Genomic DNA, 18,236 nt, shown 5'->3' on the forward strand with positions numbered 1-18,236 from the left:
AAAAACTGGGAAAGAGGGAAGGAAGAGGTGACATTGTCCAAAAAGAAATGTACTTTCTACACGACTTATATAACTGTAGCTCCTCTGTATATCACCTTTATAATAACATTTTTTTAAATTAAGGAAAGTACTCTCCAAAATTTCCTCTGATCTTGCAAGTAGACACTTGCTACAAAGTGGCCACAAATGTTAACAGCAGGTCACCTGAACTTGAACCTCCTGACCAGTTTCCACAGGGAAAGGAACCTCATAGCATACGTCCACAGGACTTCCCAGAGACCTGTGGCTTGACTTCCACTGGGAATCCAGAGAAGAGCCTAAGCTTCTCCTGCCTGGACTTCTGCAGGCTTCCCGAAAAAAGCTCTGCTGCAGAAATCATGGACATCACATTCTCTACACTGTGAGCTATTTGCAGGCAGGGATTGTGAGTTTCCATCCCATAGGCCACAGCCTGGCATTTAACAGGCACCTGGGCAAGGCCTGCTGTCAATAATGACTGGACTGGACCTCTGGCACTGACAGTTAATAGATGACAATGTCTCCTGCTCAGGTCCTAATTCAAAGCCTAACGAAGTATTCACTCTATTTACCTTTTAGTTCTTTTGATCTTTGTGTGTGTGTGTGCATGCATGTACACACACCAATATTGGGGCTTGAAGCTAAAGGCATATCCCTTAGCTTTTTCATTCAAGGCTGGTGCTCTACCACTTGAACACTTCTGACTTATTCGCTGGTTAACTGAAGACTTTCCTGCCCTGGCTGGCTTCCAACCTGGATCCTCAGATCTCAGCTTCTTGAGTAGTAGGATTACAGGTGTGAGCCACTGGTGACTGGCTTTCATCTCATCTAAATCACACAGAAGCCATCACTTCCAGCTCTGTTTGCACAAAACCAGCAGTACCTGGAAAAGGTAGACATCTCCAAAGGAGTTGCTGAGACAAAACACATGCTCCTTCTTGGGGTGCTCCGGGACAGACTGCACAATGCTGTCCTCCACGAAGAGGGCGCTCCTGGGCCCACTGAGGGGCTCAGCACAGTTCTTCTCATAGGTCTCATAAAACAGCAGGGTGCAGCCTAGGAGAGATAGAGGCCAAGTAAAGTCCATGCCACATGACCTGAGGACAAGGGGGGCGGGGGGGGGGCGGGAACGGACGGACATGAGAAGGTAAATTATACATCTGAAAACACCTCCAAGGCCTGACTGAGGTGGCTGCTTTACAAATGTGGTAAGGAAAAGCTGGCTTACTTGCATGATATGAATTGGAATGAAAACGAGGCATAATGTACCGCATGTGTGTTTAACTCCTCCAGGTTCTCTGCACACTGGGTCATTTTAACCCAAGCTATCCTGTTAGGAGAACATGGCAGTTCACCTCTGCTGAAGAGATGACAATTCCAAAACATGGAGTTTTCCTGTGTGGGTCCCACAGGTAGACCATAATTGAGCAGGGATATGAATGTAGGCCCTCTGGCTCCTCGTTTTTAAGTACAACACTATTATTTATGAAATCTAAATATGGAAAGCCAAAGAAAGTCCCATATTTCTTAATTACATTTACAATTATGGTCATGAGAAACTTGGCTACTTATGATCAAGTGCCCAACTTATCCTCCAGACGCATGTCAAATAATTGAATTTAGTGTATTATTTTATCCCACAAATACATCTCTGTTTCAAACAATACTCTAAAAGTGCTGATAACTCGACTTCTTTGTGTGTGTGCTGTAACCGGGGCTTCAACTCAGGGTCTGGGTGCTTGTCCCTTAGCTTTTTCACTCAAAGATGGTGATCTTCCACTTCAGTCACACCCCACTTCTGGCTTTTTGCATTTAATTGGAGATAGAAGTCTCACAGACTTTCCTTCCCAGGCTATCTTAAAACTGTGATCCTCAGATCTCAGCCTCATAAGTAGCTAGGATTACAAATGTGAGCCACTGGTACCTGGCTTACATATACTTTTAAGTACTTATTTTCCCCCAATAAGCTTGTAAAGTATTACATGTAGACATTACTAATGGTCTTCTTTAATGATTAGATAGGAATCCCCTTATAATTATTGGAAATGATTTATCAGCACCCATCAGTTGTACAAGGAGATGCTTCCTTGTGACATTTCCATGCATGTATACAATGTATCCAATCAATCTCACCTCTTCTGTCACTCTCCTTCCGCCTTCCCCCTCCTCCTTTTGAAAACAATTTCCCCAGGTTTCAATTTGAACAGTTTCCACAGTGCCCTTGAAGGGGGCCTGGAGGGATGACAGTGGATGCTATTCTTGCCACAATGGCAGAAAGAAACCCACAAGAAGAGGGCTTGAAGACAAGAACAGAGGCCATAAAAATAGGAGACAGTCTCAGTCCTTCTTTAAATGCACCTTTTGTTTGTCACTTTCTGTCCCCTCACTGTCACTCCATCTTCTGCTGGCCTGTCACAGGTAGTCCCCCTCCTGACACTGCGCAGTGTGAGTTTTGAGGGACATCGCCAACTACTCAGCTTAGGATGTCCCTACGAGTCACATATAATTTGCTCATTGGAAAAGGCAGACAGAGAGCACAATTACCTCTGTTAAAAAGGGTAATTCTGAAGCTCAGCATTGGTGGCTCATGTCTCCAGTCTTAGTTATTCAGAAGGCTGTGATCTGAGAATAGAGGCTCAAAGCCGGCCCAGACAGAAAAATCCCCGAGACTCTTATTTCGAAACAGAGGACAAAGGAAAGCTACAGAGGAAGAAAAGCAGAACTCTAGGTGTTTCACATACATACTGTCTACACATGTGATTCACCTTTCTGCTTTCTTCCAGACTGGGAAAGGGTGTCACCTGATAATGATTTCAACCACTACATTCAGCTCTTATGATAGAGCAGCAGAAGAGCTGTGCAGAAATGCTAGAGGCCACAAGGCTACTTTCTCCTGGTAGCCTCTGTATAAATCAACACTGTATGCATTGAGGGCTTCATGCTTCCTCATGAGATACTGAGATTTCTTCAAATCTACACAACCAAACTAGGCAAAGTGATTCTGATTTTTAAATGGCAGTGCTTTTATTAGCTTAACACATTCCTGTTTCTAAAATTTTAGCTTCTGTTTCCTTCACATGAGAAGAAAAAGAAGAAAGGTGGGGAGGGGAGGAGGGAAGAAGATATGGAAGGAGCGAGGACAAAGGAGGAAAAAGAAAAAGTACATTTGATAACAATTTCTTTTTTAGTTCATCAAAGTGGAGTGATCCAGATCTATTCAAGCTAGGAAGAGTACTATTTTGTAGTTCTGAACAAGTACAGAATATGAAATTCAAGACTTATATTCCAAATAAGTTTAACCACATTTGGTAGATATTTAGGTGGGTTTTTTTTCCAGATGCAGCAAAAGTATCAAGGAACAATGCAGTAATACACATGGGATAAATTTAAAAGTGAAATTTTTCTTACTAGACTGCTTATATAGAATACAAGCGTAATGTATATATGTATGTATATATTATTCACATATATGTATAGATGCTATACACATCTATACATATATGTGGACAGTAAGTAGACTATACTTCCTCAGAGTATTTGCAGTGTAGTTTGCCATAAGATTCTGTTTGTGAACCCTTCATATTATCTCACATCAATGCTAGTCTCAGTGGCATTCCCAGGAGAACACAGCTGAAGAAAACAGTCATCATAGCCCTTGGCAAGCTGGGCTACTTACCTTTAAGTGTCACCCAGTACTGCTTCCACTTCCTCCGGGCCACCAGCTCCAGCTTCCTCTCTTTCTGCAGGGTGACAAGGGGCTTGAAGAAGAGCCACCCAGCCTTGCGGACCACACCCTGCTCCTTCTCAAAGAGCAGATCCAGTTGCTCGAGCGAACTGAGTGACTCGCTGCTGGACTCCACAGTTTCTGTAGATGTGTCTACGTGCTCAGTGTTGGTCCTGCTCATTTCCAGCTCCCGCATAAAATTCTCGTAAATGTTCTGTCGGAGGGGATCACTGCCAATCGCCTGAGTGGATTCGCTTCTCTGAGACAGGATCTGGGCCGAGCCTCCGGACCACAGGAAGGCAGATGTCTGAGAGGGTCCCTGCACATCTGCATTCAGCCCATCAGAGCGGCTGTCGAAGAAGTCACTACCCTCCTTGGACCTTGGCTCCTGTTTGTGACAGAAATGAAACCATCAGAGGCTCCAGTAGTCACAGCATCCTCCCTCAGCACAGCCTCAGTGGACCACTGGGGATGGCTAATAGTGGTGCTACAAAGCAAGATCCTTGTAATAAGAAACACCTTAAATCATCACACCTCCCAACCAGGAAGAATTTTAGAAAGTGTTATCCACCCCAATTTATATCCACACAGTCAACACTTAAGGAGGCAAATAAGACACCAACTGTCTCTCCTAAGTCTAACCTCTATTTTATATCAAGAACCTAACTGAGCTGGGTGCCCATGGCTCAAACCTGTAATCCTAGCTACTCAGGAGGCCGAGATCTGAGGATCGAGGTTTAAAGCCAACTTGGGCAGCAAAGTTCACAAGATTCTTATCTCCAATTAACCACCAAGAAAAAAAGCTGGAAGTAGAGGTGTGGCTCAAGTGGTAGAGCACTAGCCTTGAGCAAAGGAGCCCAGAGACAGCGACTGAGCCTTGCGTTCAAACCCTAGAAATGGTACACACACACACACACACACACACACACACACACACAGAGAGAAAAAGAAAGACAAAGAGACAGAGACAGAGAAAAAGAAAGGGAAAGAGAAAAGAAAGAGAAACTAGTATATCTAGTTGTTGGCTTACACTTATAATCCTAGTTACTTTAATGCTAAAATCTGGAAGATCACGGTTTGAGGCCATCACAGGCAGAAAAGTTCACTAAACTCCATCCCCCCATAATCAGCAAAAAGCAGGGCAGGAAGGTGGCTCAAGTAGCAAAGCACCTACCAAGCAAGTCTAAGAACCTAAGTTCAAACCCCCAAACTTCTGGAAGGAAAAGAAAGAAAAAAAAACTAATATATTTTAAACACATTAGTGAAGATTTCTGGCATTTTCCCCCTCCTTTCTGACTATAAATCAATGTCTTCCAGGAAGAATTCAAATTCTCATAATCTATTTTTCTCCAAGATCACCTGAAAATGAAGTTAGAGAATCACTCCAGACAGGGTAGTGAGGATATGAATCAGGTGTTGTTATATAAAACCCACAAGGTTTTCTCCCTCTCTCTTTGGCAAACATAATCTTCAAAACCTCTGGCCACAGCCTAGATCTAGATTTCTAGACCTTATTTTCCCATTTCCTATTTTAAAAAAAAACTTGCACCAAGGATTACTTACATGAAGGGTACTGCCTAGTGAACTATAGCTTCTTTATCATGATTCATAGTTCTTACTTAATTTGGGAATTTCTTTCCAGAAAAGAACATTTTTCTCCCATTCATATCCTTTTATTTGAGAACATATTGTATCCCACTGGAGATACCAAAGTAATAATTCTTAACTTCAATGCTGATTAAACACAAGCAGCTCTAAATAATATTCACAGAGATATAACTACTGCAGCCACCTATGAAGACCGGAGGCACTGACATAAAGCTAAAAGCACAAAAGTGTTGGTTCTATGTCTAGCTTGCTCTTCACTAAAGCTATCCTTCATGTGAGCCACTCCTTGGTGAACAGCAGTAATTTGATTTTTCACCAAGAAGTAACCCTCAATTCTGCCTCAAAAGATGCTCACATTTCAAATTTACAGCTTGCATTAAGGTAGCTGCAGAGAAATCTAAGCTCGCTGTCTACTCAGCTCCTGGTGGGCTTTCAGTAATATTTCCTTGTGCATTAAGATAAGATGGAGGAGAGCAGGCCCAGGACACTGAGGAAAGGCCGTACTTCGTCCCACAATGTGGAGAACCTTTCTTTCCAGAAATTTCATCAATAACATTTCCTTGCTGTCTTAGGCTGGAAAATCACCATCACTAACCAAGAGTATTTCCAAGTACAAGAAGCTAAAAACAACTGAGCCCCAAACACAGATATTACTAATGAAAATATTATTTTCTACTGTGCTTACACCACATCTCAGAGTCTTGTTCACTTATACACAGATGCCTTTAAAAACAGAGCAAATGAGCCAGTGCTGAGTCACCGCAGAGGCTTCCAAAGTGTTTTCAAATTGTGTTGTAATTGTTACTCTGTTAGTCCTAGGAGATGAAGAAACACTTCTCAGCTGGTGTTGGCCTTGTTTTAGTTAGATGTTCCCCACAAACACTGGGGTTTCCTCTGCTTCAGAACAAGCCGGACTTTGCCAGAGAGACGCTTAAGTGTCAGTGATCCATTTGATCTATACACACTGTTGTCATTGTTTCTCACAACACAGTGACTACGAGCTGGAGGACTGACTTAAATCTTCAACCAGCACAAAGCAAGAATCTTCTCCTACAGACATGTGGATATGTTGCATATTAGCATTTGCTATGATCTGTCTACTGAACTATAGTTGTTTACAGTATTGTCAGTGGTAGCTGCTCTGGCCCCACGTTCAGGGGTCTTGGAGAATAATGAAGACCCGAACCACCATCTGACTGTGACAGTTGCACAGTGAAAGTGAGAAATAAACCTTGATTGTGTTGAACCACATATTTGATCAAGGGGCTTTGTCACCTCAGCAAAACCTAGCCTAGCCTGACTGATAAAACTGAAACTTTCACCAAGAGTAAGGTCTCACTATAGCTGGATTAATATAAAGAGTTCATTTGCACGAAGCAATTACTACTCTCTAGTACATATTCTCCCTCCCTTCTATGTCTCAACCCTCATAATTAGTGTGATATTCCTTTTCAGTTGTGTATGTTTTTTCAAAGAATAATCTGCTTTCAGGTTCTCACTAACATGGATGGGTGAAGAGCCCTCTACAGAAAGAGCTGCTTTTTTGGGTACCACTTGTTTTAAAAACAAAGACAAACATCTATCCATCCCATAATACTTTCTAAACTATGTCTCTCAGTGTGAGAGACAGTAGATATTGCTTTGATGCCTTATGAGGGCATATTATCACAAACTGTTCCTATGTTAGGATTACATTTTTTAAGCCTCTAGTCCCTATCTTTATCTTAAATCGTGAAAGGAAAAGAAAGGCCTGGCCAGTGAAAATCTCATTTGTATTTATAGACTATCAATTGTAGGAACATAAGCAAAACTAAAGGCTGTCCTCCCAGTTTTTAAAATAATTTTCCGTCATCCTACTGAATCACATTTAATAGTGGTTATGAACAACAGCTTGGGTGTGTAGCTAAGTAAAGCACACTCCAATTGGGCACTGACCCTGCCTTGCCACTGACGGAGAATTTCCGGGAAGGACACTCCATCTGCTTGACTCTTGAGCTTCCTTTGCATTAAATAAGGCGTACATTCTGGCTTTCAAATCCTGACTGTTTACTATATTGTTACTTATTGTTCTCTACCAACACAAGAAATGGTTTAGATTTAAGTTCTGTGTATGACACAAAAATGAAGGAGGTCTGGCTCCTGTGGGAAGGCTGGGGGAAGGAGGGGACGGGACGATGACCTACGCCTGACAGAACGTGACACAGCAGCAACTGTTCTGCTTCTGAACTGAGAACTCAGGCTAGTGGATCTGGTACAGACACATGTAAGCCAGCCCATACACACAGACGAGAAACCCAGAGACATGGGGTAATGGGCCCCATGGCAGAACCAACCAGGAGACACGGGAGATGACAGCTGAACATAGCTGGTTCTTTAACACCGGAATTCAATGTGCATGTGGGCCACAGCCTGGGCGTCCACAGGGGCTCCTTTCTTCATAGGACTCAATTGCTGTCAATTGGGAAATGGAAACTGGGAGGAAAAGGTTAAAGAAATCCCTACTACTCTGTGTCTTCACCTAAGAAGTATTTATTTTTATTGTTATTATAAAGGCAATGTTTAGAGTGGTTACAGTTATATAATTCAAGTAAAGAGTACATTTCTTTTTGGACAATGTCACCCTTTCCTTACTCTCTCCCCGTTTTCTCTCCTAGTCCCATCACCCCCAAGTTGTACAGTTCATTTTCATCACAGTGTCTAGGGAGTACCACTGCTACATTTGTTTTGTTTTGTTTTGTTTTTTTGTCAGTCATGGGTTTGAACTGAGGGACTGGGCGCTGTCCCTGAGCTCTTTTGCTCAAGGCTAGTGCTCTACCACATTGAGCCACAGTACCACTGCTGGTTTTCTTGTGGTAATTGGACATAATGGTCTCATGGACTTTCCTGCCTGGTCTGGATTTGAACCATGATCCTTAGATCTAGCCTCCTGAGTAGCTAGGATCACAAGCATGAGCCACCAGTGCCCAGCTTGCATTTCTTCTATTCATTTTTTAAAGTATTTTAAAAGCATTAAAAGTTAGAACAAATAGCTAATATGAAGCTCAGTAGTAGAGTGCTAGCCCAGCATTTGTAAGGCCCTGAATTTAATTCTCAGCAACACATACATGTGCACAGTAAAAGCAGAAGGACATAACCAAAACCTAGCAAGATCTCTTAGTTACTTAAAAAGGTAAATGATCACTTTTCATTCCTGATGGCTGAGTCACTTCATTCTTCTATTAAAACTCTATATACTAATAAAGGCACCATTAATATAATTAAAGGAACTATATTATCAGTATTAGTACTGGTAGTAATGGATTACTATTACTATTAATACATTCTGATTATTGTGTGTGTCAGTACTGTGGCTTGAACTCAGATCACTGCGCTATCAGCTTGCTTGCTCAGGGCTGATATTTTACCACTTGAGCCACTCCTCCAGCCCAGCTTTTTGCTGGTTAATTGGAGGGGAATCTCAAGGCCATTTTCTGCCCAGACTGGATTCAAACTACAATCCTCAGATCTCAGCCTCCTGAGTACTAGTGTTCCAGACATCATCTATCATCCTGATTCTTTTATCAGCATTATATTTTTATTACATCTCCCTTCATAGGAGACATTTTTTAAAAAAAGAGTTTGGTTAGCTATCTACATGAGGAGGTGGTCAGATTATATGGGCAGACACATTGTCAGCTCCCTACTTATCAAAAAAATAAACCATTTAGTACTTTTCCTTTTTGTTTGAAGTTAGAGAATAAGGCTGTGCAAAACCCTCAGAAACAATTCATCCAGGACTTGTCCCCAGGTCTGCACTTTGTAAGAACAGGTGGGACCAGCTTTAAATTAGTCCTGTGAAGATCACAGGCACAGAACACCGGTGTTGTGGACCGAACACTTCTCCCCTCATCCAAATCCTGTGCTAAAAAACTTTAACCCTCGCCGGGTGCTGGTGGCTCACGCCTGTAATCCTAGCTACTCAGGAGGCTGAGATCTGAGGATCGCAGTTCAAAGCCAGCCCGAGCAGGAGAGACCGTGAGACTCCTATCTCCAATAAACCACCAGAAAACCGGAAGTGGCGCTGTAGCTCAAGTGGTAGAGCGCTCGCCTTGAGCTGAAGAGCTGAGGGACAGCGCCCAGGCCCAGAGTTCAAGCCCCACGACCGACAAAAAAAAAAAAAAAAAACTTTAACCCTGTAGTAGGATGTTGCATGGCACAGGGGTACACAGATGAAGCAGACAGTGGGGCCTGTGAAGGGATTAGTGCCTTGTGAGGACTGAGTGTGAAGGCTGCTGGAACTCTGGAACTCTGGAACTCTGACCTCCCAGACTCTAGGCCTGTGATAAATCCATCTGTGGTTCAAGCCACCAGTGGTGTTTTGTTTTCAGCCTGAGTTAAAGTATGTCAACATGGAAGTTGTGGGCTTACGAGTGAAAACCCATACCTGAAAAGATGTGCCAGGTCTTACACTGACTCCCCTTTTGCTGGCTCCTCCCACCAGCCCTGCTTTACTGATGAGGACACTCACCTGGAGTTTCCTCTTCTTCCTAGAGAGGCTTCCCGTCCAGTCACTGATGCGTCGCATTCTGGCCTTGAGGGTGTCCTTTTTTGCAGTGTCTTCAGTTAAGGCTTTGGACTTCCGGCAGGGGAGGGTGAAGGAACCGTACTGGACAGGGTCTCTGTGCTCCACCCTGGATGGCACATCGATGTCAGAGGCAAAGGAGACACGGTTGCCGAGACTGGCGTGGGAGCCGATATAGTCATCGGAAAGACAGATGCCTGAGGGGGAGCGGCTGTCCAGGTTGGCATCTTTGTAGAGTTCTCGGAGGGAGGAAAGGGAAGAGCTTTGGTTGAAAGGCTTTTTGGCATCGGAGGGCGGGAAGCTGGGGTCGGGCGTGCTGGGGGCCAAGAAGCAGCCCTCCACCTCGCTCAGCTCTCCAGCATTGCCCCAAGGGGAGTCGTACCAGGAGGACTCAGAGCTCAGTGAGCTGCCCTTGCTGGAGCGCAGGCGGGAGTCGGTGGGAGAAGGGCGCTGGCTGGCTGGGGAGTCAGCGCTGGAGTCCCTCCTGGCATCCGGCACCGGGGAGGTCCCTGATGCCAACGTAGGCGAGTACCTCAGCAGCTGCACTGGCCCACTGGGGTCCTCGGCAGACCCTTGGCTGTGGGTTCCACTGTTGTGGAACTCGACCCTCAAACAGCCATCTAGCTTCCCCAGCGTCTTGATGAGCACCCTGGGGCTGCGGCGGTCCTGCCCGGGTGGGGTGCAGCCCATGCTCTCATTTCTCCCGTAGCAGTTGAGAAGGTGTCCATTGCAGTCTCTGGAGGTGATGTGGTTATCTGCTGGCTCGCGGCTGACATAGTGGAAGGGGTCGCTGCCCTGGAGGTCAGGTCCTGGGGTGTTCACCCTGTGCTTGGAGTAGACAGTGCCTTTGGAGACTTTGCCTGTGGATCCACTGAGTCTCGGAGCGTAAGGCTGATGAGTCTTGAAGTGAGAAAGGCAGCTTCGGGCCAGCGACCTGGACTTGTAGCCTCCTCCATTGCTTCCGTGAGTCCAACCGTGCAAAGACTTCTCGTCTTTGGCATGGATGCTGCGTATTTTCAGAGAGCAAGGCTTCTGCTTAGCACCAGTAATGGTATTGCTATGACTTTTCGATCCTTGGAGGGTGTACTGACTCTCAGAGTTCCCCATGTTAACCTAAATTAAGAACAGTTACATCAGTAAGAGCCATGGCCTAAGTTACACCCCACTATGATAGAACTTTGCAAGCAAAGTAATGTCCTAAATATTTTACAGCTTCCTTCTCTGCTGGGCATGACTCAAAAGGAGGAGTTACAGGAATTACCCTTGATGGTGCAAGGCTACTCACACAGACAGCATCACCCCTATGTGCTTGTTATTTTAAGCACATTATCTATGATATGTTATTAATGCAGAAATCCAACAGGCATAAAAATCAGCTGCAGGCAGAGACATCCTTCAGACTTGGTGTTGACAGGTTTTGTGCTAAGGATTCTTGAAGAACACATGGGAAAAGTGCCTCTACTCCATCAGTCCAGACACAGGGACACGCAATGATCAGCAAGATGCATTCTCATTACACAACAAATGAGAACTAAGAAGTCATATAACATTTGGGGATTTGGTTCTGGGATCCTCACACCTTCCAAAATCTTACATGCTGAAGTCCTTGATGTAAAATAGTGTTGTATTTGCCTAGAACCAATAAATTTAATGTATACATGTGTGTGTATGTATGCACGTGTATGTGTGCGTGCGCACACGCCAGCCAGTACTAGAGCTTAAACTTAGTGTTTCATGCTTTTGCTTGGCTTTTTTACTCAAGGCTGGTGTCCCACCATTCAAGCCACACCTCTACCTTTGTTTTTTTGTTGGTTAATTGAAGATAAGAGTCTTATAGACTTTTCTGCCCAGGCTGGCTTCAAACCTCAGTCCTCAGATCTTAGCCTCCTAAATAGCTAGGATTACAGGCGTGAGCCACCAGCATCCAGCTCGTGTAAACATTAAACCTACTCTAGACTATAATATGATGTCAATGCTATATAGAGTTGTTGTCCTGTATTGCTTAAGGAATAATGACAAGAAAGAAAGGATTGTACGTGCTTACTACAGGTACATTTAGTGTAAATATGTCCATTGTGCAGTTGGTTAAATCTGCAGCTGCAGAATGCTCAAATAGAGAGGACTGGTGCATTAGAAGTTACATAAAAACCTCTCAGATTTATAATTAATATAACTCCAGGTACCAGGCACCACTGACATTTTCATTATCATTCAAACTAGGAATACCAGCATAGAAAAGGACTTAAGTTCTCAAAATGAGGCTAAGGTTAAAAACAGGGAGCTGCTCTCATTTGGGCAAGAAAAATATTTCATGAAAAGAAGAAGGATGAGCAACTGCAGTCATTATATTCATTGTACAGTATATAAAGACTGAAGTATATAACTTGAGGGTCAGGATAGGAGCGGGAATAGTGGGGGAGAACGATGGAGAGGGTGTCATTGACCAAGATGCATTATACTCATAACCTGACTTAGGCAAGTTTAACCTCTTTGTTCAATTACTTAACATCATTTTTAAACATTTTTTTAAAAGAAAAAAATTTCAATAAAATCAATGCCTAGAGCTTATGTAAGGACATCATTATCCTCACGTTAGAACATGACAAGAGAAAAATGTTGCAATTGACAATGTGGCCATCATAAAAAAAAAAAATCTTTTTAACCATTAGATTCTTTTAAACTCCCTTCAAAACCATACTCTGCTCAAGAAGCTTATCAGTTAAACCAAGGACAAAGTTAAGGTTTTCTCCAAATCTTCTTTACTTTTCCAGTTTAACCAGTGTGTCACTTTGGGGGGTAAATAGGAGGCGATAGCTCCTATTTTCCAAGTATAGTCAGTAGATTTTAATTCCTGCATAGCTAAGAATACCCAGCCATAAAACAGAAGTTAAATGGATTGACTTTCCTTTGGTAACATGTATTAAAACTTTTTAAATCTATATCACTGGAACAAAATAACCCTTGACCTCTGTTATTAACAGCACACATGATTACCTGCAAACCTGTCTCGGCTCTGAGCGGGGTTAATGGTCAGTGGGCCTTACATGGTCTTGGAGCAGCGCAGTGGCATTACAAGCACCTGTCATCCATGAAGTGACTCTGAAAAACAAGAATAGGAGAAAACTTCCTCAAGCACTGTACACTCAGCTCCCCAAAAAGCAAAAGCAAAGGTTTTGTGTAGAAGACATCACTGTCAGAGTAATAAATGAGATGTCTGTGAACTGCCTGACTCATCAAGGCTATTTGAAGATGTGAAGGAAGCCACAACTGTCCATCCATCAACTGGACACCCAGACTGCAGCCCAAAGCCTGCCTTTGTTTCAAGGGAGAGCAGGTGAGAGTGTTCTAGTGAGTCACACCTGACTCATCTTTCACCACTGCACCCAGGGAAAAAAACCTCAGACTCAGGAAAACAACGCTCAGATACACTAGCTGAAAGAGTATTGAAACCCCAGACAGTTCGGGATTGCTGTTCTTTGTTCATTGCTTATCCAAGCATTGAAACAAGACCAAAACTGTAAAAGCACAGTGAACCATCCTTGTGTAAAACAACTTAGGTTGTGGAGATGGGCCTCAGCAATGAGGTTTTTTCCCTCCAGCAGGGGCAGGAGGCCAGAGTGGAGGGAAACACTGATGTCCTGGCCTTCGGAGAAGGGAGAAGGAAGGGGGGTGAGAGGAGGGGAGGAGGAGGGGGGAGGGAGTGGCTGACATCTGGCATTATTCACTGCCCTGCACAAAGCCCTTATTTTCTCACAGAGGTGGAAAGCAGAGTGGAACGGGTATAGGAGTGACTTGATTTCTTTTTATGGATTTGATTTTATTTGTAATTGTGGAGAAATATGCCCAACATAAGCTTTCATCCTTCTAGGAGTGGCCACAGTCTTCCATAGCTGTGGCGCCATTTTACATTCCCACCTACAGCACACCAGAGTTCCCATTTCCCCACAGTCCCCCCACCACACACACACACACACACACACACACACACACACACACACACACACACACACACACACACACACACACACACACACACACACACACACACACACACACACACACACACACACACACACACACTCTGGCTTTTTTCTGTTTTGGGTTTGGTTTTCCTCATTGCTGTTGGAGTTTGGCAGCCCTTCTGGAGGAGGGAGGGATTGTCTCCCATCCCCTGTCACTGAGTGAGGCCCTCTTATCATGTCCTTACTGGCTACTGTCTGTCTTCTTTGGAGGGATTCAATTGAGACTTTTGAAATTGTGGGAGGGGAGCAAACAGCACAGGATTCAGAGTTTATAATCGTGCCAGAGACCACCTCCTACGCCCTACTCAAGTCTAGCCATACAAACACATTTTAAATTAGAGAGAAAGAGGGAAAAAAAGGTAAAGTGGATTTTTTTAACTTGGCCACCAGCAAGAAACCTAGTGGTCTATTAAAACTGAAGCCAGAGTTGGGCGCTGGTGGCTCACATCTGTAATCCTAGCTGCTCAAGAGGCTGAGACCTGAGGATCAATGTTCAAAGCCAGGTCAGGTAGGAAAGTCTGTGAGACTCCTATCTCCAATTAATTCACAAAAAGGCTGGAAGTGGTGCTGTGGCTCAGGTGGTAGAGGCTCTAGCCTTGAGCAAAAGGAACTGTGCCCAGGCCCAGAGTTCAAGCTTCAGGAGCAGAGGGAAAAAAAAAAAAAATGAAGCCAGGCCAGGTGCTGGTGGTTCACAACTGTAATCTCAGCTACTCCAGAAACTGAGATCTAAGGAGTATAGTAAAAAGCCAAGGGACAGATAGCACCCAGGCTCTGACTTCAAGCCCATACCAGTACACACACACACACACGCACGCGCACACACACACACACACACGAAAAGAGAAGAGAAGAGGGAGGAGAGGAGAGGAGGAAAGGAGAGAAGAGGAAAGAAAAGAAAAACAACCAACCCCTGAGGCCAGCATTTAATTAAGGAAGCTGAACTGGAATGTGCCAGGCAATTGACATTTACCTTGCCATGAACAAGGATCCCACACAGCCAGGCGTGGATTTGCCCCATCTCCATGCAGACCTTAACAGCACAACCTATTAAAAGTTCAAGACCTGAGCTATTGGTCTTCCCTCTGTGACTTTTTTTTTTTTAAGTTAGAAAGCTGAAAGCGGCAATGGACGCTTCTGGTTTAGACCTTTACCATGAGCTGATCAAAGGGAACCATCTGCTATCTAGTGATGGCAGATCACTCAAACAGGAAAGGTTCCGGCTCCTCTCTTTGGCAGTCCTGCTGGTCTGCCAGCAGCCACAGCACACTCCAGCTCACCACCCAGAACAAAACTGCCCGTCAGAGGCCGATCAGAGGCTGGTCAGAGGCCAACTGGCAGATATCTTGGACATGTGAAACCAGACTCAAACCAGAATCACTCTAGGGTGGAAGTTGGTACCCCAGCAGCAGATCTTATCCAAAACGCATCTTACTACTTTTGAAACTCAACAGCTTGAGATGGGGGGGAGGGAGTAATGTGTGTGAGAGAGAGACAGAGAGAGGGAGAGGGAGAGAGATTGCAAGAAACAGCATGAGACTATCTTTTACTAGAGCTAGCCCCTGTTGAACTGGATGAAAGCACTTTGTCATTAGAATGTTGATTTGGACACAGAGGAAGCAGGAATCCCCGCTATTGGGTTTGGCTGGAGGACTGCTGCACAGTCCCAGGAAGAACTCTTCTGGAAAGAAGCCTGCAGCCTGGAGAGGGGCAAGCATTCTGCAGGAAAGGACAGGGCCATGGTGTTCATTTGTACAGAGGCACAGTGCTGCCCAGCTGTCCAAAGCATCTGGTCAATTCCCACAGTGAAAGACCCTGCCAAACATGGCAGCAAGAAGAATTTAGTCGTGAGAAACCTGTCAACAAGAAGGTTAATCCTGGAGGGAAACTGTGTCCCCCAGGAGCCTGATACCAAAGTGAACAGATACTTCTATTTCTCCACCATGCTCCAGCTATGACTTCAGTCTAGAAATAACCACATTAATTTTATGGTACCTGGTTGGAAGAAAAAAAAATGAAACAAATTTCCTACAAATTCTTAAAAAAATATGAAGAAATTATTTAAAAGTTTGGTGTCTAAAAACAGCAAAAATACACATTACATATACTCATATGAAATAATACATATTACAGTTAACTTGCATTCTTAAAGTTAACTTGAAATAATGCATATTAAAGTATACTGATCTGAAATAATATATATTAAGTAATCTACAAAAGAATGTATTAGGTATTCCTAATGATTAATATAGCAAGGCCACCAAGCTGATAGAGGTAATATGTGACATCATTCTAAACATTAGTCTGGTACTGAGGCAGTTTATACTATATTATATGCTGTGCATATACTTTTTTAATAATTACTTTTTATTTATTGGAAATATTTTAAATGGCCACAGTCCCTTAAAAAATCCTTGTTTTACATTTTCTGTATTTCCCTCTCATCCCCTCACACATGCATGTGCTACACAGAGTTTTCAAGCAAAATCACAAACAAGAATGGAGGTTCCTTTCAGTATTTAAATTGTGAACTACCACACTACAATATCCAGCGGTGTGAAGGAATTTCACAGACATGCCACCATAATCCCAACAGCCTCTATGACCTATTGAAAACCAGAGAAAAAAGAACTTGCAGGAGACAATCCAAGATTTACCTCATCTTCCCATGCCTTCAGCTTGGGCTGCACTGATGTGTCAAGGGTCCGAAGGTACTATTTCCAAGGGGTTCTGAATTTACTGAGGAGAAAAACTACTCCTCAACCAGGACTGCGGTGTGTCTACCCTGCACAGCGCCCAGATGGAGAACAAGAGGCAGCTGTCGGGTGGGCAGATGGTGTGGTAAAGAAGGGTCTGTATGGAGGGCTGGGGCAGATCTGGGAGCTTGCACAAAGGCAGATTTATGGCTGGGCCAGACAGAAGAGGAACACAAATTCTAGCAACAAGAGACACTGACAGGCTTTATGCAACTCCAGAGGGATTTTTTAAAAAATATATAACTAGGAATCTCATCTGGCACAAGGCAAATTCTTAAGTGTAGATAAGGGCTGGCCATGCCCCCCATCCTGATACCTGCCAGCGTCTTTATTTTTTGGCGAGGGTGGGTGGGGCAGGGAAGCTTCCATATTTAAGGAAACAGGCTCAGAATTTAGTGTGGTTTGTGTCAGAAAACTTGGGTTAAAATCTGTGACAGTCTCTTGTCTGTCATATACAACTTTGTGGGGAGAAATTTATCACATTCTCTGGAATTTGTTTTCCCCTTTTGCAACATGAGGGTAAAAATATCTGCCCACCTACCTCAGAGACTGAGAATCAGGTATAGGAACATGCATGACACGTGAAAAACTGCAAGATGCAACACAGTACTCTTTATTTTTAGATAGAAAACTAATTTGGTACATGATGATATCAGATTTTATAATAACCATTTGTGATCTCAGATCTTCCCTTGGCTATTAATCATTAAATATTCATATATTTATATATGTTTGGACTTTTCTAAATTCTACTATTACATGTGCCTGATTTTCAGTGATTTCCCCAGATAGCTACAGCATAAGAAACAATCTGATTTAAGCCAGACAGACTCACACCTATAATTCTGGCTCTTCAGGAGGCTGAGATCTGATGATCACAGTTCAAAGCCGGCCTGGGCAGGAAAGTCCATGAAACTCTTATCACCAATTAACCACTAAAAAAAGCCAGAAGTGGCACTCAAGTGCTAGAGCACCGGTCTTGTGCAGAAAAGTCTAAGGGGAAAAGCCTATGCCCCAAGTTCAAGCCCCAGTACCACCACAGAAAAAAACAAAAACAAAAAAATACTACCTAATTGTTAAGAGGTATCAAATGTAAAGAAAAATAATGACTTGCATTATTAGATACTCAGGGAGTAAAATGTAAGAAAATAACCGCAGTGATCACTGAACAGCCAGTATTATATTAAAGCAGTTATGTAAATCAGGGTGACTTTATCCCCCAGGGATATAGCTTGACTGTCACAATTGGGATTGTGCTATTGGCATTAGTGGGGAGAGGACCAGAGCGGTTGCTGGCCAGGCCACAACACACAAGGAAGCCCCTCCCCCATCCAACAACCACGTATGTGGCCCAAAATAGTGCTGAGGCTGACATTTTACTATAGCATGTGTCTCTAAAAATGCTAAAGGGCCATTATGACTACACAGCTACAACAAAAACATTCAACTCCATTAAGGAGCCAAAATCAAACTCCATGAAGGTTGCCAAACCCTGCGTTTCCCATCGTGAGTCAATGAATGACACTCAGAATGTCTGCATCAAATACCAA

General features: G+C 43.6%; 1 protein-coding gene across 1 annotated transcript in view; it reads right to left on the reverse strand.

Moving 5' to 3' along the window:
• The window catches only part of Tiam2 (TIAM Rac1 associated GEF 2), a 182,248-nt gene that overhangs the window by 73,066 nt on the left and 90,946 nt on the right, over positions 1 to 18,236 (reverse strand). Inside the window, exons 3-6 of the mRNA XM_070010673.1 lie at positions 12,906 to 13,010; positions 9,858 to 11,024; positions 3,695 to 4,130; positions 902 to 1,074 (exon numbers count right to left, since the gene is read on the reverse strand). Coding sequence (XP_069866774.1) covers positions 902 to 1,074; positions 3,695 to 4,130; positions 9,858 to 11,018 — 1,770 coding nt within the window. The 5' untranslated portion in view covers positions 11,019 to 11,024; positions 12,906 to 13,010. The remainder of the gene's footprint in view (positions 1 to 901; positions 1,075 to 3,694; positions 4,131 to 9,857; positions 11,025 to 12,905; positions 13,011 to 18,236) is intronic.

This window comes from Dipodomys merriami, unplaced genomic scaffold (assembly GCF_024711535.1).
Source record: "Dipodomys merriami isolate MVZ:Mamm:240054 unplaced genomic scaffold, mDipMer1.0.p SCAF_8, whole genome shotgun sequence".
NCBI lineage: Eukaryota > Metazoa > Chordata > Mammalia > Rodentia > Heteromyidae > Dipodomys > Dipodomys merriami.